The following is a 24,592-nucleotide window of genomic DNA, read 5'->3' on the forward strand; positions in this document are numbered from 1 at the left end:
AACATGTAAAGAAAATGCATAAAAGAATGCAGAGGGAATTTTGAAGAGAACACAATAGTTTTAAAGCATGTGGAATTGAGATTATTTATTTGAAAAGAAAACAAAAAAAAAAGAAGCTATACATGAGATTCATGGGTTTTTACATACAATCATTTTTTTCTGTTAAAAAAATTCTCACATCTTAGTTTTCTCAATTGAAAAATGAGGAGTTAGAGCCTCCTGAGGGGTGAGGATAGGTATAATATCACAATTTTACACTCTGCTACAGGAAATTCATATCCAATACAGATGATCCAAGATTTAAAGAGGTTCACACAATAGCATGTGTATGTTTTTATATGTGACTCTTGCAGAAGGAAGTGCACAAACTATTTCACAGTCAGTGTACTGTTTGACATGCTCTAAGCAAACAAGAACTTAGTTCTAGACCTCAGAAGGCATCTTCTTACTTTGCATAGCTTCTTTCCCAGAAGTCACTATGGCTCCCAACTCTCAGGCACAATTCATTTTGTAGAGTACAGCTGGCTATTTCATTAGTCACAGAGGCCCTTTCACAACACAAAACTGTCTGCTCTGCCACTATCTTTTAACTCCTTGTAAGTTTGAAGTGATCTTTGTCATTATCATTAGGTAGATGCACCCAGTTGGCATATTCCCTTTCCAAATGTTATCTTAAATTTATTAATTGGCTACTGTTCTGTTTGATTTATGTACATTCAATGCTAGATAGTATATTGGGAGGAACATATGTTATTTATAATTGTTCAAATAGCTAATTTAGTATAGAATTTATATCATTTCTAAAAAAGGGAACCATGTTCAGGAACACAATCTCTAATTATACTATTGCAATGAAAATAGGAAATCTGACATCTAAATTTGAACTTTAAAAAATGTTTGTGGTATTTTTCATTTTTATGTCACAATAATTCTTGGACACAAGGTTTTCTGCCTTCTATCTCACTCAAAATGAATGAACCCTCCCATGTAAAAGTAGAAAAACAGTTAAAAAAAAAAACCCAACATGGGGGCAGCTGGGTAGCTCAGTGGAATGAGAGTCAGGACTAGAGACAGGAGGTCCTAGGTTCAAACCCGGCCTCAGCCACTTCCCAGCTGTGTGACCCTGGGCAAGTCACTTGACCCCCATTGCCCACCCTTACTAATCTTCCACCTATGAGACAATACACCAAAGTACAAGGGTAAAAAAAAAAAAAAACCAACAACAATCAGTACATTGAATCTTAAAGAACTTTTTCAAAGAACATTATGCAGCACACTTACTCTAAATTAAAGAGTTACCTATACAAGACATGGTTCACAGAATTACAGACTTGGGGATGGAAGACTTCAGAAGACATCTAGTCCTATCTCATATCCCAAAAAAAATCCATAGTATATATAACATACTCAACAAAGTTCATCTAGCTTTTACTAAAAATTCCAATGATGTGCTGGTAGAGTTGTGAATTGATCCAACCATTCTGGAAGGCAATTAAAAAAAAAAATCTTTACCTCCGTTTTAGAATAAGTATTGTGTTTTAGTTCTAAGGCAGAAGAGCAATAAGGGCTAGGTAATAGGGGTTAAGTGACTTGCCTAGGGTCACATAGCTAGGAAGTGTTTAAAGTCATATTTGAACCTAGGACCTCCCATTTCTAGGCCTGGTTCTCAATCCACTGAGCCACCCAGCTGTCCCTTAGAAGGCAATTTGGAATTATGCCCCAAAGGGCTTTAAAAGAGTGTATATACCCTTTGATCCAGGAATACCACTACTAGGTTTGTATCCCAAAGAGATAAAAAAAAAAATAGGAAAGGTTCTGTTTGTACAAAAATATTTATAGCTGTGCTTTTTGTGGTGGCAAAAAATTGGAAAATATGGGGTTGTCCCTCAATTAGGGAATGGCTGAACAAATTGTGATATATGATGGTGATGGAATACTATTGTGCTTTAAGGAAAGATGAACTGCTTGATTTCTATAAAAACTGGAAAGACCTCAATGAACTGATGCAGAGTGAAATAAGCAGAACCAGGAGAACATTGTATACTGTAAGTGAAACATTATGGGAAGATCAAATTAATAGACTTTGCTACTAATAGCAATGCAATGATCCAGGACAATCACGAGGGACTTGTGATCAAGAACACTATCCACATTGAGAGAAAGAACTGTAGGAGTAGAAATGCAGAAGAAAATCATATGATTTCTCACTTGTTTATATGGGTATAGGATTTGGGGTCTCTATTACAAGAATGAATAACATGGAAATAGGTAATGAGTGATAATACATGCATAACCCAGTGGAATTGCTTGTCAGCTCCAGGAATGGGGAGGGAAAAAAGGAGGGAGAAAACATGAATCATGTAATCTTGGAAAAATACTTAAAAATAAATTTAAAAATTTTTAAAGTACTATATATAAATATGAAAAAAAAGAATCTATCCCAGAAAATGAAAGGAATACAATGGAGTATATATCATAGGTCTATAGTTGGAAGGGAACTCAAAAGATATCTACTCCAACTCTCTCATTTTGCAAATGAGGAATTTTATTCCATAAATAAATAATAAGTGTCAGAGCTGGGTTTTCAACCCAAGTGCTCTCACTCCTACTCAGGAAGTTTTCCTTGGTTGAGAAGTCTGTATTAATGGGATAATGTAGGGGGCAGCTGGGTGGCTCAGTGGATTGAGAGCCAGGCCTAGAGATAGGAGGTCCTAGGTTCAAATCTGACCTCAGACACTTCCCAGCGATGTGACCCTGGGCAAGTCATTTAAACCCCATTGCCTAGTCCTTACCACTCTTCTGCCTTAGAACCAATACACAGTATTGATTCTAAGATGGAAGGTAAGGGTTTTTTAAAAAATGGGATAATGTTAACTATTAAAGTACCACATTATAATAACATCTGACTTATCCAACAAACTTAATTATCCAGAACACAACAAAAACCTAGAAGTAAGCAAAAAATGGCTGAGTAACTTTCCAAAAAGATCACATACTAAAATATATGTTTTTTACTCATGGCAAAGTCCTTAAGGCCCTCATTTAAGAGATCAATTTAGTCATATTTTAGACACAATTCTAACAAATCTGGTCATTTGGTTTCTAACTCATAGTAGAATAAAAGCAGAAAAAGCAGAGAGAACTGAGACTACTAAAAGTAGGCCCATTGACAACTGTCAACTGACAGTGAGGCAGATGACAAAGTATAAAAAGCAAATACATACAGACACACACATATTTGCTTCTTTAAGAGGCTTTGGAATCCTTAACAATGACAGTTTAACTCTCATTCCTTGAGGAGTCAGAAGAAAGTATATGAGTTTTTTATCTCTATGAGGAGTCTGAGGAAATGAAATTTTAACTCAATCTGTAAAAAGACTGAGTTTAACTGTTATTCTGGTGAGATGGTTAAGTGGTGGCTTGAGAGAAACTGAAAAAGCAGAGATTCTACAGAAATCTTTCCTTAGAGAAATGTTGTCTTACCTTGTGAATAAATACTATAAAGAGAATTCTTTGAGGAGTCTGTAAGTATATTGAAGAGTGTTGACTATGACTCTGGAGAGTTACCAGCCATAGCTGGCGAGTCTATGAGAGAAGAGAAAGAACTGAGGTTTTCTTTCAGTTTTCTCTGAGAGAACTGAATTTAATCTTCATATTGGAAATAAATAAGAGGATTCTTGAGGGACTGGCTGAAATTTTGACAGCTGAATGGTGGCACTGTATTCCAGAAGTGAAGAGGAGTTAAGACTAACACTGACTGCCTATGATTTTTTTCATAGCTAAGAACACTGGAAATATTTTTGTCTGTGTTATTATTGGGTACAATAAGTTGTATGGCAAATAAAAGGAATATTTATTTAATACTATATAACATCAGACCTAATAACTGCTAATGGGAAAATAGCCTTTCCAATTTAAGTAATAAATAATATTTAATAACCTGTAGTGGGGGCTAAAAGCTAATTAATTCATGAGAAGTTATAATTTTAACATAATTTAATAAATAAATTGCCAAATATACCCTTGGATTACATCAGAACTTGGAACAATGAGAAAAAACACGGAAATAATCAAGTTGCTGGGCAAAGTGGTTTATGTATTGACCACATGTAAATGTGATCAACACCAAAATTTTGCTACAATAGTATCTCAAAAAAGAGTAGCAGTCTAAATAATGTCCAATCTACAAGAAATCTGTATTTCACCTTTGGCTTTCCTAGTTCTGGCAGGTAAGCTATTTGCCTTATTTTGTTGGGAGTGGTGGGAGGTAGGTGGGGAGGCCAAATTTCCATGCAACTTTCTTTAGTCTCTTCCCTATGTCCCTCACTTCCCCCAAACCTACTCCCTTTTCAGTTTTCCTTTTAGTAACATCTTCTATTTAAATGTAAGCTCCTTGAGGACAGAGATCATCCTGCTTGCTTTGCTTATGTTTGTAACCTCAGTGCCCAACATTGTTTAATAAATATTGTCTATCAGAGGGGCAAGAGATCCCTAATACTTCAGTGGTCGAAAGAATCACTACATAAACACACTATAATAACTGAAACAAAATGAAGAGCCTAGACTAGATAATTTCTAAGATTCCTTCCAGCTTTAAAATTTTGATTCTTATCTATACTTCTCAAGGGTGTCTGTAAGGATCAAATGAGATAATAAATACAAAAACCATTACTCATTCCATACAATTTAGTAAATTATAAGTGCCAAAGAAATCGTATATAACCCTAAGTCTCTTCAGCATATATTAATATTTTTCCTCTTTTGGAGAATACAATATTTATTGTTATAAAAAAATCACACTTAGAGACATAAGTTATTCATAATCCAAGAAGAAACGGATTCTAAAGCTCTAATAGCAATAATGGATCAAAGGGAAGAAAGGCTAGGGGCAAAAAGTTCAGTTAAGAGGCAACTGCCACCATAAGGTCAAGACCTAGACTAAGGTGCTACCTATGGGAGGAAAGTTAAGAGTCAACATATTGCTGATTAATTGAACAGATTGTTTCTTTATAAATGTTTATCAAAGATAAATGGAATATATTAGTAAGAAATCAGTAGGTAGCACTGTTAAGCTAAAAATAGCTCTTAGCAGACCAACTTCTGAGTTACAGTAAACAAAGAAAATAACATCACTATACCTCTTCATAAAGCCAAACTGGTTAATAATGATAAGCAGTTATAGTGAGTTAATGGCCAACATTTACTTGGGCATTCGGTGTGCTTAAAGCTTGTTTTAGATGCTATGGACTAATATTAAAAATAATAATAAAAAAAAGCCCATCCCTATTCTCATTGAGCTTACAATCTAGTGGAAGAAAAACAGAATAAACCCAAATAAATTACATTAATAGAAAATATGCACAATCAATTACAGCTGTAAAGACACATACATTAATGGAGAAGGAATAGCTAGTATGACTGAATGACTAGTACCAAATATAGTTTAATGAGAAAGACTTCTTGAAAGAGATGATTTGGTTCAGGAAAAGAAAAACAAAATGAAGATCAATTTAAATATTCTGCAGCATTTCCAAAATTGCTCTAAATGGAGTTCAGCTATTATATCATTATTTGTCCTTATGAACATTCTTAAACAACGTCAAGTCATAAAAATTCCATTCACACAAAATTTGCATTAACTTTGTTCACAATAGTCAATGTAATTATCTTCCTATCCATTTGAACTTCTATTGCTTACCAATTCACTAAACTAAGAAGGCATAAATGTCTTTTTAGAGAAAATCAGTTCCCCCACAGACAGTAATTCCTACAAAAAAAAAAAAGAGAGAAAACCCATTGTTTTTTCTTGGGTTTAGGCATGTGGATCGATACTTATTTAACCTGCTTTCATAATACTAATTTTAAAGATCAAGAAATCAAGGTATATTGATTCAATATACCTGGAAGTCAAGTGCCTCAACCAAGGACATTCAGCAAGTCAATGACACAAACAGTGATAAAATCTAAGCAAAATGAAACAAGATAACGTGGTTTCTAGATGACTATAGAGCACTTTACAAATTCAATAGCTACGAATTAACCATATTATAGCAGTTATTAAGAACAATATTTACTATATAGATACCTGAGGTCAGAATCAAACATCTGATCAACACTATGCTTGTAAAATTAGAATCTGTCCTTAAACACTCAATTTTGTCCAGAGGAGAATCTGCAAGCAATGAAAAACAGGAAAACAAGAATTTATTAAGAACTGACTATGTAAAATAAAAAAGAACTTGCAATGTTCCAGGCACTGTGCCTTTGGGACACAATTCTTTCCTCCCTATTCTTCAGCCTTGCTATAAATGAGTACAGAAGTGTTCTCTACCCAGCAAGATTCCTGTTTTAACCTAACCCAGAGTTTGAGCAGGGAAACCATCTATTATTCTGGTCAAGGAGAACAGAGAGCAGACCTTTTCTCCATTATCAATCATCATCAATAGCTAACATTTATATAGCATTTATACTATGTCCCTATTTTACAGGTGAGGAAACTGAGGTGAGTAGAGGTTATATGACTTATCCAAGGCCACAGAGCTATTAAGTGCCTGATAAACTATTGTGAACAAAGTTAATGCAAATTTTGTGTGAATGGAATTTTTATGACTTGACATTTGAACTCAAGTCTTCCTGACCCTAGCTAGACCCAGTGCTCTATCCCCTGCACCACTCGGCTGCCTCACAAGCCATAAGTCATAGTACTCTGTATTTAGAACAAGAGAAATGCACAAATTGAAAAGCTCAAAACATGGCAGTATGCCACAGAGATTTAAAAGTAAAGTCTTTATCAATACTACTGATTCACTGGCACAAAACACTTAAAAGTAATGATAAACTTAATATGAAATACCAATATAATCAACTAAACATGCTTTCAATTATTTATAGTTAAATAAAAGGAATTTCAACTCACAAAATATTACAATTTTCCATGTCATTCTCCATCAGTTTTCTTTATTCTTGAATACTGAATGGCTCCATTTATTTGTCTTCTTTTAATTTAGTCACTATAGTTTTATGGACAACTAACTGTATATAGGTCATGTGTATTTATAAGTAGATTAATTCACAAACATTTGATGTCTTTTACTATTATGAATGAGGTTTCTTTTTTTGTGAATTTCTTTTGATCTTTATTGCTAGGAGAGTGATCTTTATGAGTTAATCTTATATTACAAAACTGCAGATTAATCCTTCTGTTATCTTTTTTGTCTTACATAATGTCAAATAAAAATGAAGAAAATAGGTACCCTTGTTTTTTAATGGGAATATTTCTCATGTTTGTCAGTGGCAATATTATGATGGCTCTGGAATTATGAATATACTTCAGAATGGCTTTTTCTGCACCTACTGATATGAACTGTTGTTTACACTATATTATATTAATAATTTTTCTGATACTGAACTAAATTTGCATAAGCCTTTTTGGCCACAAAAGTTTTTCCCAGGTGTAGTTGTACGTTGTAAGTTAATGTTGCATTTAGTATTTTTCATTCATTAACAGGCAATATGGCATGAGACTAACTAGCTTTGAAGTCAGGAAGTCCTGGGTTCAAGTCTTGCCTCAGATATACACATTTCAACCTTTGTCGCCATCGGTAAGTCTCCCAAGTAGAACTCTCTAAGACTATAAATCAGAGAGGAGTTAAATATCTATATCCAACGGAGGAGTTTCCACACCAGAAGCTCCTCACACTATGAAATCATACATTTTCATTCAAAAAACACTAGGGGAAATTTACCTCTAATTCTTTTTTTTTTTATGTTATCTTTGCAAAGACTTTAAAATGAGCATTATGTTTTCCTCACAGAGGGTAAGGGATATTGTTCTACATTTCTCTATATTCATAAGCAATCCATGGAACATAAACATTATTTGTTCTTTGAAGATTTGAAAGAATTCAACTCTGATCCTGAACTAGCCAGGTTTATTTTTATGGGAGGTAACTCATTGATGAGTTGTCTTATTTATTCTTCTAAGACTATGAGCTTTAAGCTATGGTTTTCTGTTCTTAGTTTATTTAAAATTTATACTCTTTCAGCTAGCATGTAGCCATGGGTAGCATTTCCTGGTAGGTTTAATTTTGTTTGACCCTTTTTCAATTGTAATTTTATTGCATTGCCATCTCTCTCCTTCCTTAACTAAGCTTTCTACTAGTTTGTCAATTTTATCAGCCACAAAAAAATTCTTTTTAAATGAAATTAAATTGTTTTGTCAATTTCTCTTCTACTTATTTCTGCACTTAATTTCATTATCTTTATTTTTCTTTAGGCTATTTCTTTAGTACTTAAAAAAATTCAACAGCTAAATTTATCTTAACTCCCTATTATTTTGCAGAAATGGGAGACCATGAATATGGAATACTGCATATGACATGAGCCTTTTGTTATGTTGATTAATTTTGTGGAACTCTTTTTCTTTCTGATTGTCTTCATTATTTAAAAGGAATAGCTTTCTGGGAGGGAAAAGGAATAATAAAATGAGAAATGGGAGTAATGAAAAAACAAAAGACACAAATAAAAACTTTATTTTAAAAAACTGTCTTAAATATCTTATTGCCCCTATTTTTAAAGAGAAATAACATTCCCTTGTGATGACAAAATACATAACTATTTTGAAGAGAAAACCAGATGGGAACAAAAGAATGTACTATAAGTAAAAACAAAAGGGATAGCTTAAATAGCAGAAGAGAACAGAAAGAAGTTCAGAGGTAGAGAGAGAGAGAATTCATTTGCAACATGCTTTTTTTAAAAAATATACTTTTAATTCCTTTTCAGATACGAAAAATGTGTGTGTATGGCTGTAAAGTTTCTTAACAAAAATTTTTAAACAAAATATCAGCAAAGTGCAACACTGAATTAGTTAACAATAGGGACAAGTTTGGGAAAGGAGGAAAGTATGAAGTGGGGTTTTTCCTATAGTCAATTATGAAGGTAAAATATTGATTTCAATTAATGCTTGAAAAAAATTACAAGTAGTAATCAGTGATGTCATGTTTTTAAAAACTTTGTAACAAAAATCAAGTCCTCCCATCATATCAATAATAGCATGAAGTTTTAAAATTTGTGGATAGAAAATTATAAAATATGCTAAAATATGTAGAGCATTTTTGGAATGAAATGGAAGATAAGAAAATTATGTATGCAAATTATTTTTATGAAAAATGGGGAGGCATAAAATTTTCTTGGAAACAATTTATTAACAATTGTAAGCAACTGATTGATGGGTTTTATAAAGTTCAAGGTAAAGTCTGTCACTCCTTTAAATAGGATAATTCAGACCATTCACATTTATAATTTTGAAAAATTATAATTCTTATTTGTTTTTTGACATTTTCTTCTTACTATTCTTAATGTTTTCTGGAGGAAGTAAAAAATTAATGAAGGAAATTACATTCCCAGTTTTAAAAATGTTAAGTCTTTTCATTCTCTGAGTTATAATCCCCTTCTCATTACAAATAGGGGTTTTATATTCAGCATTGCCATCTTCTATTCCTTCCCTCTCTTTATTAGCTTTCATCTCCTTTTCATTATTAGATATAAAGATCACATAAGCTTATATTAAGAACTAGAAAGGATTTCAGAAGCCACCTAGTACAATTCCTTCAGTTTATAGAAAGAAAAAACTGAGTCTAAGAGAGACTGAACAACTTGCGAAGGTCACCCAAGTATCAAGTTGCCAGGCCTCAGCAAATCAGAGTTTAGATTTAAACTAAGTTCCCTTGACTACAAATCCAAGATCATTCTACTGTACTCAACTGCCTCCCAAAGTGGTGTTTATAAATGTTTTAATCAAATTAATGTGTTTCTAATATAATTAGAAGAGATTATATTTAAAATCAAAGTATATTTATTTAATACTAAGGTCAAAGAATATTACTTTGTTTAAAAACTTATCCAGTCAATTTGGAGTCCTCCTCTACTAATTACATAGAGATCTCTTCGTTTATGAATATTCTTTTCTTTTAAGCAATATGGTCATGCTTTCAAACTATGTGGGAGCTCCAGGCCTATTTTTGAAAATTTTTGCATATTCTTATGCTATTTCCTTGTTTTTCCTTCATTGTTTTTAAAAAGTCTTCATGATATTCTAATAGGTATTTTGAAAATTTTACACTTCTCAATAATTGGAGTTTTTTTCTCCTTGTAATTCTATGGTTTAACCCTTACGAGCCTCCGGGAATTAGGCTGTACATAGCCAGATCTGTGAAAATGCTTATTTTGAAAATACGAATTTGTTCCAATGAGATGTTTATATATCAGGAAATGATTTGAGTATAACACAAATGTTGTGTTTGCTTCCACTCAATTTTGTCTGTAAGAAACATGAGAAAGACACAGAAAGCTACTACTTCACAATAATTTACAAGCTGTCACCTTTACAACTTCCATTTCCACAAGCAACCTTCAGATCTCTTCAAAGTAAAGTGCCATTTATTATTTATTTTTTGCTATAGTAGATGTGGGCTGAGAAAGATTTGTCTACTTCTCTCCCCTCTACCACCATGGGGTGGGGTAGGAGAGGCTTTGATTTGGTTCCTGGCTACTCCACTTTATCAGCCTGGGCCCTAAGAGAAAACCTGGACTCAAGCCTCCACTTGGCCATGTGAAAACCACAGCAACACCACTATTTATTGCAGAATTTATGTATTTCTTAACCATTTAACGTGTATAAAACTGTGCTGCTGTTTTTTAATTAGATTCTTATCTTTTTATGTATCACTGATGATGTTTTTGAGTGTTGTACCCTTAATGTCATTTCCTCCACAAGCTGTGGTCTTTAGCACTAGGAATTCATATGTCCCCTTACAGCACTTAAATGTATATGCTCTCTACTTGTGTATTTGCTTGATCTAGTCCTACTTTCAAAAGTTTTTGCTGATTAGCTCCATCAGTTTCACTTGTTTTCTTTTTCAGTGGCTTGTTAGATCCCAATAAATCTATTTAATCTTTTTCCTTTGTCTTCCAACTCTGTTATTTTATCCTGCCTAATGTATGTAAAATGCTCTGTAAACCTGAAAGTGTGGAATATGAACAGCTATTATTACATGTTATTTGCTACTTTAAGTTGTTACATCTGACTTATCCTTCAGTTTAAAAAAAAATCTCCTGATCTTTGCTTACTGTTATTTATTTTATTTTTTACTTAAACTGATATTTTTAAATGAGTCATTATATAATTTCCTAAACTATTTTCTCATAGTGAGTTTTTTACCTGAATGTCTCATCCTGATTCCTTTAATGTATTTATTTTTTTAAACGAGCTTTGACTGGAATCTTCCAGGTTTTTTTTGTCATCTTAAGTTATTTCAAGTATCCTTTCCTCTCCCAGAAAGCCATCTCATAGTATTTTTAGGAAAAAAAATAAAACCTGGTAAATTGATCAATTACATTTAAAACATTTTTCAAAAACATGAGTGGGTGTCCTTTCATATCTCTGAGTCCTGCTTGAACTTTATAATTTTGTTATATTTACTTTTGATTTTTTTGGTGTGTATTTTTTTTTCCATTTACTTTACTGTAGTTTACTCTGTATTCTTTTCTTGGCTCTTGATTACTTCACTCTGCATCAATTCATATAGATCTTTTCATGCTTCTTTGTATTCATAATACACATTCCCTTAATATATTTAGTAACCAATTTAATATATCATAGGATTGGGACTGGAAGGAATCTCAGAGGCTAATAGTCCCCCTCATATCTACTATTGAAGAAAATGAGGCCCAGGGAAATTAAAGTGACTTGCCAAAAGACACTGAAGCAGTATCAGAGGTAGACTTTGAATCCAGACCTTTCAGATTCTAGAGTCAGAGCTCTTTTCACTGTATATTCTATCAATGCTTCACCTTACAGTGGAGAAAGTAATAAAAGAAGTAAACCTAGCAGTCGGGATTAAGTGGAATGTGTCACAGAAGGGAAAACAAGAAATGTCCAGGTATTTTTGGTCAGGCTCTGTAATAGGACTAGAGCCAGATTCCTTTGGCCTGTAATGGTAGCATGGAGGTATATGTAATGAGGTAGTGCAATGGAGTCCGAATGATTTGAGTTTGAGTCTCATTTCTGAGATCCTGGACAAGTCACTAATTTTCTTTCAGTGCGGATAGAGGTGGAAAGGCCACTGCAGACTCTGGAACTTTGAATCAACCTGGCTCCACAAACAGAAACTACAAGAGGGGATTTAAATTTTTTTTTTCTTTATTTATTGAGCGCGTGCACGTGTGTGTGTGTGTGTGTGTGTGTGTGTGTGTGTGTGTGTGTGTGTGTGTGTGTGTGTGAGAAGGGGAAGTGTTGGTGGAGATATGGAATGAATAGTGATTCTATTCTGATGAGGGTATTTGGGCAGAGCCATACTAAGACTTTGGACACTCCATATATTTAGACCATATGTCTAAAATAAAATCCCTTTAAAACAATACACAGAAAAACATCAATTATAAGTGGCACAAGATTTTATACTAGCTTCTTTCTACTATCATTTTATGGGATGTTCTCATGGAAACTATTTTCTGACCTTTTATGAGACCTCTATTTGCACTGTCATTGCTTCAGGTTCTAAAAAGAGTGATCAAAGTGACTCATGCATTTGTGAAGCAGGAAAGATCAAAATGTGCTTGCATGCCTACCTGTCTGAATAAACAAGCTAGACAAGGTTCAATTTATAAAAGTTATCTGACTGCAATAAAAGAAAAAGGATTGGTTTCAGAGAGCAGCACTTAACAGAGTTTACCACACCTTTCAGAGAAGCCAAGTACCTCTCTGATTGTCTTTTGCTCTCTGGGTAGGAAGGTACAGTGTCTGTTTACATATCAAAAGCAGAAACCTAAAAACATATTTGGAGCTTTCTTGCCCTGTTCACACTTAACTGTTCTGATAGAAGGGTGACAACAGTGAGGCGATTATGGGAATACTGAAGAAATAACAGGTGTTTGAGGACATAGAAAAAAGCTTTGAAGCAGGATATTCTTTGGCAAGAACTTCAAGTTTTTTTCTCCACAATTTTCGACTACTTCATAACTTCTCCCGAGACAATATAACACCATACACCATACCATAAAGATATTTATATTTTCAAATTTGGAGAAATTTAGTTCACAAATCTATAATAACAATGAGTTGATAGTTATACAGAGTGTCCCAAAAATCTTAATGTAATAGTTATCTTTTAATAGTTTAATACTAATGTGCAGTTTTAAAGCTTAATACTGCACTAAGATTTTTGGGACATGCTGTATTTAAGGTTTAAAATCAATCATTCTACATACATTCTTTCATTTGAGCCTTGAAACAATACTATTATGATTCTATCATGTGCATTATTCATTTTACACATTTGAAACTGAAGCTTGGAGAGATTTAAGTGACTTGCTCAGGGTCATACATTGTGAGTAAGCATTACACATTTTTACCATGATAACCATATGATCTCTCTTCAGTAGATGAGGGATAATACTGAACAAATTCTCACCTACAGTTTTTCAACTGGACAAAGGAGAGAAGGCAACATAAACTAGAACCTCTTAAGATAACAAGAAAATAAAAAGGCTTCCCAGAAAATACTGGTCAGAACACAAGCTATACCTCAATTCAGGCCATACCCCTAAACAAAATCTCTTTAAAACAATACCAATTATAATTATAACCAATGCTAGTCAATTATAAGTGGCACTCAGGTTTTATACAAGTCTAATTTAAAGAAAAGGTGTGGCCTATATTCACCAATATAGTACACCTTCCTTAAAGGCAACTAGTCATCTTGGGTGGGACCATGAGAATTAGACAATTCCCAGGATTCCAGACTGACAGCAAAAAGGTAACAAATACAAAACAGACATCCTTATAAATACTGGAATATGGCTAACCTAGGTCTTCTATTTCTCCAAAGAATTGCTTTATCAGTGGCAATAGTAAGTGCACCATTTACAATACCATTTAACCCAGCCTAGTGAAGCCTACAGTATAAGGGGAAATCTGTCTTCATGACATTTTATACCTGTCTTTTCTGCTATGTACCAACAAAGAGAACTTCAGAGAATGGCATATGCTACCTCTCCATAAAATAGTCATCAATTCATTGCAACCCTCCAGAATCTTTTTTACCTTTCTAATATAGGCAACTTTCCTGTTGGAAAATACAGAAAACATTCACTCTTTTTTTGCCTTTACTTTGAGCAGATCTTTAAATTTACATAAGATCCTTTCCACATTTCAGTTTAAGGTTTCATAGGAAATGTGGTAATTAGGCTTACAACAAAAAAAAGGGCAAATGAGGAAGACTCGATGATTCGGAGTGGTTGGAAAAAAATTAGCTTGAGATTGTAAATTCTGTCAGATCTAGTTAGCTCTATGGTTAGAACAGAGTGCCAAATGAAGTTAAGATTGAAGGTTTTATTCCTAAAAGAATAAATTCACTGAACAAAAAGGAAATGGGAAATAAATAGGAATATAACATGTTGCAGAGGAAATATATGCTTAGGTTGGAATGTATGAGCTCTTAAGTTCCTAATACTGCTAAGATTCTATTATCTCCACTACAGAGCCAGAAAGAAAACTGACCTTGAGCACCTCTCTTATTAATGAAAAGTGTTACCCTCACAGGCCCTGATCAGTGTGAATAGTTCAATATGGACCACTACTAAAAAAAACAAAAACCAAAAACCCTCAAAGCATAAATCCTACTGTCTAAATCAATAGCATCAACTTTGAATATGAAGAGCACACCATAAATTTACATTTTAATTAGTCAGCAATTAAAATCATGGACTAAGGATCTCAAATGGGACTCTCCTAAGCTTTCTGAGGCACTTCTCAGTAGTTCTAACACCACTTCCTCCCACCTAAAAACTAACACACACACAAAAAAAACTTAGGCTGATTAAATCAGAAAAAATGGATTTCCCTGTTTGTCTTCTAAGATGTTTCTTCTAAGTTGGAGTTAACAGTACACTTTCTAAGGGGCATATAGGTAGTACAGTATCAATAGAGTGGCAAGCCTAGAGTTAGATGGACCTGGGTTCAAATCTAGCCTCAGATACTTCCTAGCTTACCCCTAATTACCTAGCCCTTGCTACTCTTTTGTCTTAGAAATGATACTAAGACAGAAGGTTTAAAGGGGGGGGGAAAAGGAAGTTTTCTGGAGAGTCTTCAGGGAAAAATCTGTTGCTTTAAGTCTCCTACTGAACCTACAGCAGAAAGAGGGATATTTAACTCTAGTATAGTGGATCCCAAAACCTTGATAGGCTAAAATTAAAGGAATGAAGAAATAACAGGAAATCTGTCTGTCATTTGAAGGCCAACAAATTAGCGAGAAGTCAATGCTACAAATACTCATTGAAGATTGCCAAAGAACCTCTAAGAAACAAAATAAGAAAAAGTTAGATTTGAAAAAGTAAAAATTTCTTCAATAAAACAGCATTTTTAGAACACACAAAAAAATCAGCATTTGGGAAGATTCAACACTTTCTTATAAACTAAATCAATATAAGTATAACCCACTCCAGGTGTTACTGGTTATTCTGGGTTTCACTGAGTACTTTTAAATATTTAAATTAAGAGGGAGGACAAGCAGCCATTGAACTTATTGTTCATAGAATTTAGGATCAGAAGGAACTCAAAGAGTATCCAGTCAGAACTCCTCATTTTATAAATAGAGAAACTGAAGCCACAAGACATTAAGCATTTTGCCCAAACTCAGTAAAGCCAAGATTCTAGTCCAGGTCCTCCAGTTTCAAATCCTGTGTTCTTTCCAACAAACTACATTTTATTTCAAACATTTCCTAGCCTGCAATCTTGTTTAAAAAGAGTGCTAAAAATACCAAGATAGGAAGGCGTTTTATTCAAGGCACAGCAGGCTGATTTCCTGAACACTAAGTATTTTCACACCTGATGGGAACAGTTTGCCTGTATCCATCTGTCATCTGGACAAAAAAAAAAAAAAATCATGCTGACAACCAGATCTACACCCTGCCACAACCAGGACATGTGACCCTAACTCATTAACTACAATAGGACCACCATAGAACCTGGGCCACAATCAGATGATTGACACAAGATGAAATTCCATTTGGCACACTCATACCCTTTTACACCCCTCTAACCATTCCCACCCCACCCTCAACCCCTTCAAGTCCATCTTTATGGAATCTAAATGTCTACCAGGTATCTAGGTAAAATATCATATTCAATAAAGGTGTGGGGACTTAAAAATCCCACAAACTATTCATCAACCAAAAAAGCTGATTCCTATTAGAGTGAAACCCACCTTCTGTGACCCAAATACTTAAGGCAAATTTTATATCTCCATATTAGGTACTGAATACCTATACAGGACTCAAACTGTTATTTTCAAGAATGTAGTTTTCTGTAGGCTCTAGCTATATTCAATCTCTCTTTAAGGCTTGGAACCTTACTTTAAACTGGAAAAGATGGGAATAGGCTGCAAATTGCCAAAGGTCCCACACCCTTTTTAATAGTGTTACATTTTAAGTACTGTGAAGGGATGAAGGAAAAAGGCAGTACCAATTATCAGTTCTTAATTATATTGTTGAGTACTACTGTAAATGTTCTATCACAGTTTCCATGATAAAGCTTGATTTCACAATAGGCAGAGAGATTAAGCTTGTATTAGGGTACAAAAGAAAAGTCATAACAGCTTTAGATGGGACCTACTTTTAGAGGACTGATTATACAAGGTGTCCCAAAGACTTTTGGAACACCCTATATATTAGCTAATTTATTTAGCTAATGCTAAAGCCAAATGGCTTTAATGATTCCCTACTTATATTCTTTACTATCATATTTGGGAACAGATATCACTAAAGTAAAAAGACATTTTCCTGAAGTGAAAGTCTATTGTGGGAGAGAAATACAAAAGTGTCTTTGATGAAGATGAAGCTTTAATTAAATTAAATATACATTAAAAACCTATTGTGTATCAAGTCTGATGCTTAAGGGCTAAGACAAATGCAGTTTGGTTAAGAATTTACTTTTGAACCAATCCTTAGGAAAGAAAGGGTTTAAAACAATTCTCAGGAAGACATGTTAATTCTAGTCCCTGATAGTTGAAGCAGCTTCCTGGATGGCTACAAAACAAAAATCTAAGCCAAGATCCGGAGTAGCTGAAACATACATAAACAGCAAAGATCTATCTGGATCTGTAACCTGAGCACAAACTAAATTTATCTGACTGTTTTTATACTCCCTAATTACTACTGCAGTGCAGTTTGCCTAATCCTCCCCCTTCCCTAAGTCCTTACCGTTGCTGTAGGCGTAGGGGGATTCAGATGCTCCATCTTGAAGGCTCTCCAGGATTTCTCCCTTTCCAACATCACTGTCTCCTACCAGCAGGAATTTGAGCAGATAATCATAGCTCTTCACAGGGCTGCCCTGGGTCCCCATTCTCCCTCTCATTAGCAAAGAGGCAGGATCTGCATACTAAACATGCAGCCACACTAACAGAAGAGCACAGGTTCCAGCTTCCAGTCTTAGAGATGATCCCCTGAGGAGGTGGTGGTTGTTGTTGAAGAGGGAGGGTGAAAGTACAGGAAAGATTCACCCTCTCAAAAGAAACTCTGTGTCCTGTTCACCTTCCATCACTGATCTTCCTGGTAAAAACAGACCTCCATCCTGGCATAAAAAAAGATGCCAACTAAGTTATTAATATCCTTTATAGGGTGTCACAAATATGTTTTGCCAAATTATCAAACCCTATATGTAGTGTGAGAGAACTGTGTAAGATGCTGTCCTCTTTGCTAAGCAGTGTGAAGTTGAAGGAGGTAAAGGTGACCACAAAGAGGGCAAGAAAAGCAGTCATATTTATTAGCCTGTATTTCAGGTTTTCACTTTCCAACTGTTCCCTCTCCTTCTTATTAAAAAGGGATTGAACCTGAAATGATTCAAACAGGACAGCAGCCTATATATATATAACATATACATAAAACAAATGCCTCTATACAGAACAAAAACAATCTAGCATCTGGGAAGACATAATCTAAACCATTGCTAGGCAAGTCTTACCCACCCTCTTTACACTCTCTGAGAAGGTTCCCTCTTCCCCCTGGCTCAGGTCTTTTGCTCCCCCCCTCAGCTTTTGGGGGGGGGGGCATCCTCAAATACAAAGATATGGGATCTACTAATATTTGGCCTCCCGGATCGATAAAGCAGACAATTTAAATTCTTGCCCATCTTCTTGCAGCTGTGTTCTCCCCCCCACCCCAGCTCATTGTTCATCCCTACCCCACCTCAGCGCTTCCCTTCCATCAGTGGCGGGTAAGGGGGCTGCGGATCCCACCACCACCACCACCACCACCACCACCACCACCACACACCGAGCCCCGCGCCCCTCAAGCCCGAGGTTCCCGGGGCGCGGAAGAAGACTGAGAGCTGGGAAGGAAGGGAGGGAGGGAGTGGGGGGAAAAGCTGTGGGGTAGGACGGCTCAGAGCCCTTCTCCCTGAGGCGGACCAGCGACTATGAGGGCAAGAGGGTAGTCTTGGTGGGGACGCACCTGCTTCTCTTCAAGAGAGCCCCGAAGCGCGGCCGACCTGGCCAGGCCAGGCCCACCGCCGATGTCCCCACCTCCTCTCAGGCCTGCGCCGGCTTCCTTCCCTCCCCGGGCGGCCGCCGCCCCAACGCGAGCCCGGGGACTAGCGCGGGCTGACTGGGTGGGGGCCGCCCCCTCACGGCGGGAAGGGCGGCGAGGGGGAATCCCGCCGGGAGGGGGCCAGTGAGGACCGGGCACCCGGGGAAGGCTGGGCCGAGTGTCTCCAGGCCGGCTCAGGAACCGGTTCAAATGCGGCGATGAGGCTGCTCCAGGGCCACCTCGGCTTCCAGCACCCACTGCCACAGAGACCCGCCGCCCCGCCCCCCTCCTCAGCCAGCTCTCGCCCACAGGCTCCAGACTCCGCCTTCTAGGAGCCCCTATTGGTCGCTCACCACCCACCCTCCACGAACCATTGGCCCGCCGACCCTTCCATCACAACCCGCCCGAGCCCGCCCAGCCTACTCAGTACGCTCCTCCCTCTCGCACCCACTCCCGGCTAGGTGACCAACCAGAAACTTGCGGTGTTAGGGATTCTTTTTTTTTTTTTCTTTTTTTTGCATAAGGTTCCCACTCGGAATGCCTAGGGAAGGATAGCCCTCAAAGTTGGAAGACTCCTTCCCCTCCAGGAAAACTACAGATCCCATTAGACTGCCAAATCCCCTTTTCTCGTGAGGCACCGGGGACGAGTGGCAGATTGCTCCCTGGGAATTGTAGTCGCTTGCAGCCATCCTATCAGAAGCCGCGTGCGTGGATTGGCCAATCGGCGCTCAGAGAAGTTACGGGTGGCGGGACTTCCGGTATCTGCTTGTAAGCTTTGGAAAAAGGTAAATAGTAGTTGAAGAGATTGAGAGAATTATCCTGTAACCTCGGGGTGGAGCGTGAAGGGGGCAAGTGTCAAGGGCGACTCCATCCCTTAACCTCGGCGAGTTCCTAGGTGACGAGAGAGACTCAGCCGCTGTCCTCGGAAAGGCCTTAGACTGTTGGAGAAGGGTACCGTCTCTGCCCTAGAGTAGCTCCCATTCTGAAGCTCGAGACTCGGGAAGCCTTCATTCTGAGGACCTCAGGTTTGTAGGAGGAAGATGAAATGGAAGGAAATCAATACTCATCAGTCATTCAGTCAATAAACATTTATTAAGTGCCTACTATGTGCCAGGCACTATGCTAAGTCCTTGAGAATACAAAGAAAGCAAGAAGACACCACCTAGCTCTCAAGAAGCTTACAGTCTTTTGGGGGCAATAGCATGCGATCAATTATGTACAAAAAAAGCAATATACAGGATAAATTGGAGAAAATCAGGCGAGGGAAGGCACTAATATTAAGGAGGAACATCAGCTGAAGAAACCAAACTTTTTAAAAAAGTTTTTAATCATTTATTAATATTCATTTTTAACATGGTTACATGATTCATGCTCCTACTTTCCCCTTGCCTCCCCCCCCCCCCGCACTACCCCCACCCATGGCCGACTCTCATTTCCACTGGTTTTATCATGTGTCATTGTTCAAGACCTATTTCCAAATTGTTGTTAGTTGCATTGGTGTGGTAATTTCGAGTCCACATCCCCAATCATGTCTTCCTCAGCCCATGTGTTCAAGCATTTGAGTAACCAAACTTTTAAACATGTTTGACAACCATCAGCTATGGTGAGGTTGGCATTAAGGTATTTAGTAATGAGAAAGACCCAAGGGAGAGATTATAGGAGTAAGGGGCCCTGGCCAGGTCTGATTGATCCAGGAAAAAAATTTTTGGAGATAAGACTTTTTTTTTTTTTTTGAGGATTAGTGAGGGAAGAATTTCAGATGGTAGGAATGGCAGAAGGAAGGATTTAAGACCTGATCAATGTGTTGTGCTTGCCAGTTGATAGGAACCTTGGAGTCAAGTCAAAAAATATTTATTAAACACCTGTAGGGTATCAGGCACTGTATTAAAGAATGAGGACACAAAGGAAAGCAACAAACAAAAAACATTAGAGCAGTAGAAATCATCTAATCCAGTCCCTTTATTTTATACACTAAGAAAATGAGGTCTAGAGAGAAGAAATGATTTGCCTAAGAGCACACTTTTCTTTAGTGGCAGAAGTAAAACTGAAGTCTCCTGACTCCTATTTTTTTCCATTGCATGCCTCAGCTCTGGGGCTGTAGTTAAGATATCTAGTCAAAATGGAGTCAAGTCGATTTATTAAGCACTTACTTATTAAGCACTGTCAGTCTCTGTGCTAAGTGCTAGAGGACCCAAAGAAAGGCAAAAATATTCCTTTCCTTCCAGGAAGTCACTTTCTAATGGGGGAACAACATGCAAACAAGTATATACAAGACATATATAGGGTATATTGGAGGTAATCTGAGAGGGAAGGTATCAGCATTGAAAGGGACTAGGAAAGAATTCCTGCATGCAGAAGGTGAAATTTTAGCTGAGACTTGAAGAAATCCAGGAGGTCTGGGAAGGAGAGAATTCCAGGCATGAAGAATAGCCAGTGAAAATATACCATTGGAGAAATGGAGATTCTTTGTTCATTAACTGCAAGGAGGCCAAGTATGAAGGAAAATAAAATGTAAGATAACTGGAAAGGCAGGAAGGGGCTCGGTTGTTAAGGGTTTCAAAGCCAACAGAGAAATGTCTATTTGATACTGGAGATAATAAGGAGTGTCTGGAGGTTATTGAGTGGGAGTCAGATTGGGGGGCAGGGAGTGTGATATGGCTTAGACCTGCCTTTTTATGAAAATCATTTTGGCAGCTAAGTAGAAGATGGACAGGAGTGGAGAAAGACTCAAGGCAGAAGGAGCAGTTAGATAACACAGTGGATAGAGCACCAGGCCTTGCAGAAGACCTCAGTTCAAATTTGTCCTCAGATACTTCCTAGCTATGTGACCCTAGGCATGTCACTTAACCCTGTTTGCCTAGCCTTTGCTGATCATCTGACTTAGAACTGATATTGGGACAAAAGGTAAGTGTTTAAAAAAAAATCCCCAAAAAAGGCTTGAGGCAGAGAGACCAAACAGAAGGGTATTGCAATAGGACAGATATTAGTTGATGAGTATAATATGGAGATTTATAGTGAAGCTTAATGCTGTGGGACTGTTGCCTCCTATGACATTTAGAAACTTTCAAATGTCACTTTGGTATCTAGAATTTAAGCTTTACTCTTAAGGTTTTAAAAAAAATAAGGCTTACACACTATTTGTAGTGACAAAAAACTGGACAATGAGAATAGCCTTCAATAGGGGAATGGCTAAACAAATTGTGGTATCTGTTGGTGATGGAATACTATTGTGCTCAAAGGAATAATGAACTGGAGGAATTCCATGTGAACCGGAATGACCTCCAGGAAGTGATGCAGAGTGAAAGGAGCAGAATCAGAACATTATATCCAGAGACTGATACACTGTGGTAAAACTGAATGTAATGGACTTCTCTACTAGCAGCAATGCAATGAACCAGGACAATTCTAAAGGACTTATGAGAAAGAACACTATTCACATTCAGAGGAAGAACTATGGGAGTAGAAACACAGAAGAAAAACAAGTACTTGAACACATGGGTTTATGTGGATATGATTTGACATGTAGACTCTAAACGACCACCCCATTGCAACTATCAATAATATGGAAATAGGTCTTGATCAATGACACATGTAAAACCCAGTGGAAATGCGTGTCAGTTGGGGGGAGGGGAGGAGGGGAAAGAAAAAACATAAATCATTTAACCATGGAAAATTTTTCTAAAAAAATTAAAATTAAAAAAAAATAAGGCTTAGAGTAAATTAGGGCATAGGACCCATAGTTTGGACTTCTAAACATTACAAATAGCTCAGATTCATTCAACCCTTTATTGTTTGCAAAGTGCAAGCTTCACAACAATGCTTGAGGTGGATAGTACAAGTGATGTCTTCCCCATTTTACAATTGGGGAAACTGAAGCTTAAATTTAAATGATTTGCCCAAAGTCACAAAGCTAGTAAGTACCAGAGATATTTCTTTAGATAGAAATATTTCAGTAAAAAATATATAAATGAAAACTTTGAAAGGGATTTTTGCTTCCTCTGTGAACTACCTTTACCAAAAGAGGGCAATGCAGGGAATAATAACCCTGATTAAGACTAATAACAGTTTACACTTCCATAGCACCAATCTTCAGGGAGTTCAAAGTACTTGGCCTCATTATTTTTTAGAACTTTGTGAGGCAGGCTGGAGGTAAATAATCTCCCCATTATACAGATAAGTTAAAGAAGGATGAATAATTTGCCTGAGGTTGCACTATGTATGAGTCAGAGGCACAGCCAGGGCTTGATCATAGTTTGCTGACTACTAATTTTATAGGCCTCATTAAGGGCCTCCTTCAGGCAGAGAGCATTGTTCAAAGTGGTAGAGATTATAGGGATAATACTGGAATCCATAGTGGGAGGAAGGAGGGGAATACAAAGCTTTTAAAATGGTCTCTCAATATAAAAGAACAACAAAAAACTAAATAATAAGAATTAAATCTTGAACATAGATGAAATATTTATAAGACAAAAGTGCATTATTAGGGCAATATATAACATGAAATAGATTTAGATAGATTGGAGTTGGGAGGAATTGTCACATCAGTTCACGTAGGCTTCCTAGAGGAAGTCATCTTCAAGAAGGCTTCCTCTCCTTCACCCTTTTATCCCACCTCCACCTCCTCAAAAAAGAGGTCTTGCTATTAAATTTCTCAGCATTTTGCCTGGACCTCTTTTTTACCTTAATAAAATTATTATCTTGGATATTTGCCTTTCTGTTCTCCTCACTCCCATGAAATTATAAACTTTTTGAGAACAGGACAGAGAATATTTTATTTTTATTTTCATGTTACAAGAGCATAGCATATACTTAATTGCATTTAGTAGGCTCATCTACCTTTGGGATCCACCAGGTACTCAGATCTCATCTGTGGCTCCAAGAAACTATAGCATACAAGGCAGACACGCTCTGGTAAACTATCTCAGCAGATGGCTAAACCAGATTGAGGATAACTGACAGATCTCAAACCTGTTGATGAGTTAGGAGTGAGTTTACCCCCAAGCAATAGAAGACTTCCCTCAGAGGAATAGGTGGATGAGAACAATTTATTCCAGGTACCATGCAGGCAGCAGAATCAGGTGCTATGAAGCACCTAGAGCTTGGTTAGACATGATGCCAAGGTCATCCACTTCATTCTGGGCCATCTTCTATCATTTTTACCTTTGTTTTGCCACTGGACTTTAATGAATATGGAAAAGAGAGCTAGACTGACAACTTGCCACTATTCTGCCTCATTTAAATCCAATTCACTCACAAGACATCATTCTGTACTGTCATTGGCCGTTTTCTTTCTGGAGGTAATCTGTGGATTCTTTCAATTTCCATTTTACTCTCTTGTTCAAGAATATCAGTGCAGTTTTCTTTGATAGTTTCTTGTATTATATATGATGTCCAGGATTTTTTTTTAATCATGGCTTTCAGGTAGTCTACTAATTTTTAAAAAATGTAAACCCTTACCTTCCATCTTAGAATCAATACTGTGTATTGGTTCTAAGGCAAAAGAGTGGTAAGGACTAGGCAATGGGGGTTAAGTGACTTGCCCAGGACCACACAGCTAGGAAGTGTCTGAGTAGTCTGATAATTCTTAAAATGTTTCTTCTGGATCTGTTTTCCAGGTCAGTTGTTTTTCCATAAGATATTTCATGTTTTCTTGTTTTTTCTTGGGAGGGGGGGGAAGGTTGTAGTGCCTTTTGATTTTGTTTCATTGTTTCTTGATGTTTCATGAAATCACTAGCCCTATTCTAATTTTTAAGGAATGATTTTCTTCCATGAACCTCCTTTTTCATTTGGCCCATTTCTTCTTGCATTGCTTTCATTTCTCTTCCTTTTTTTTTTTCCTTTTTTCTTTTGCTTCGCTTAACTGATTTTTGAAATCCTTTTTGAAGTTCTTCCAGAATCTGAAGCTGATTCATATTTTTCTTTGAAGCTTTACATATGTTTGCTTTGCTTTCACTGTCCCCTTCTGTGTCTATGCTTTGCTCTTTGTCACCATAAAATTTTTTCTATGGTTAGG

The 24,592-nt window shown here is 36.7% G+C and overlaps 1 protein-coding gene across 1 annotated transcript in view; it reads right to left on the reverse strand.

Moving 5' to 3' along the window:
• The window catches only part of RAB40C (RAB40C, member RAS oncogene family), a 106,818-nt gene extending 87,553 nt beyond the window's left edge, over positions 1–19,265 (reverse strand). Inside the window, exons 1-2 of the mRNA XM_044657575.1 lie at positions 19,050–19,265; positions 17,257–17,626 (exon numbers count right to left, since the gene is read on the reverse strand). Of these exons, the coding sequence (XP_044513510.1) occupies positions 17,257–17,410 (154 nt within the window). The 5' untranslated portion in view covers positions 17,411–17,626; positions 19,050–19,265. The remainder of the gene's footprint in view (positions 1–17,256; positions 17,627–19,049) is intronic.
• Between the last annotated feature and the right edge of the window lie 5,327 nt (positions 19,266–24,592).

The sequence above is a fragment of the Gracilinanus agilis genome, chromosome 1, assembly GCF_016433145.1.
Source record: "Gracilinanus agilis isolate LMUSP501 chromosome 1, AgileGrace, whole genome shotgun sequence".
Lineage (NCBI taxonomy): Eukaryota > Metazoa > Chordata > Mammalia > Didelphimorphia > Didelphidae > Gracilinanus > Gracilinanus agilis.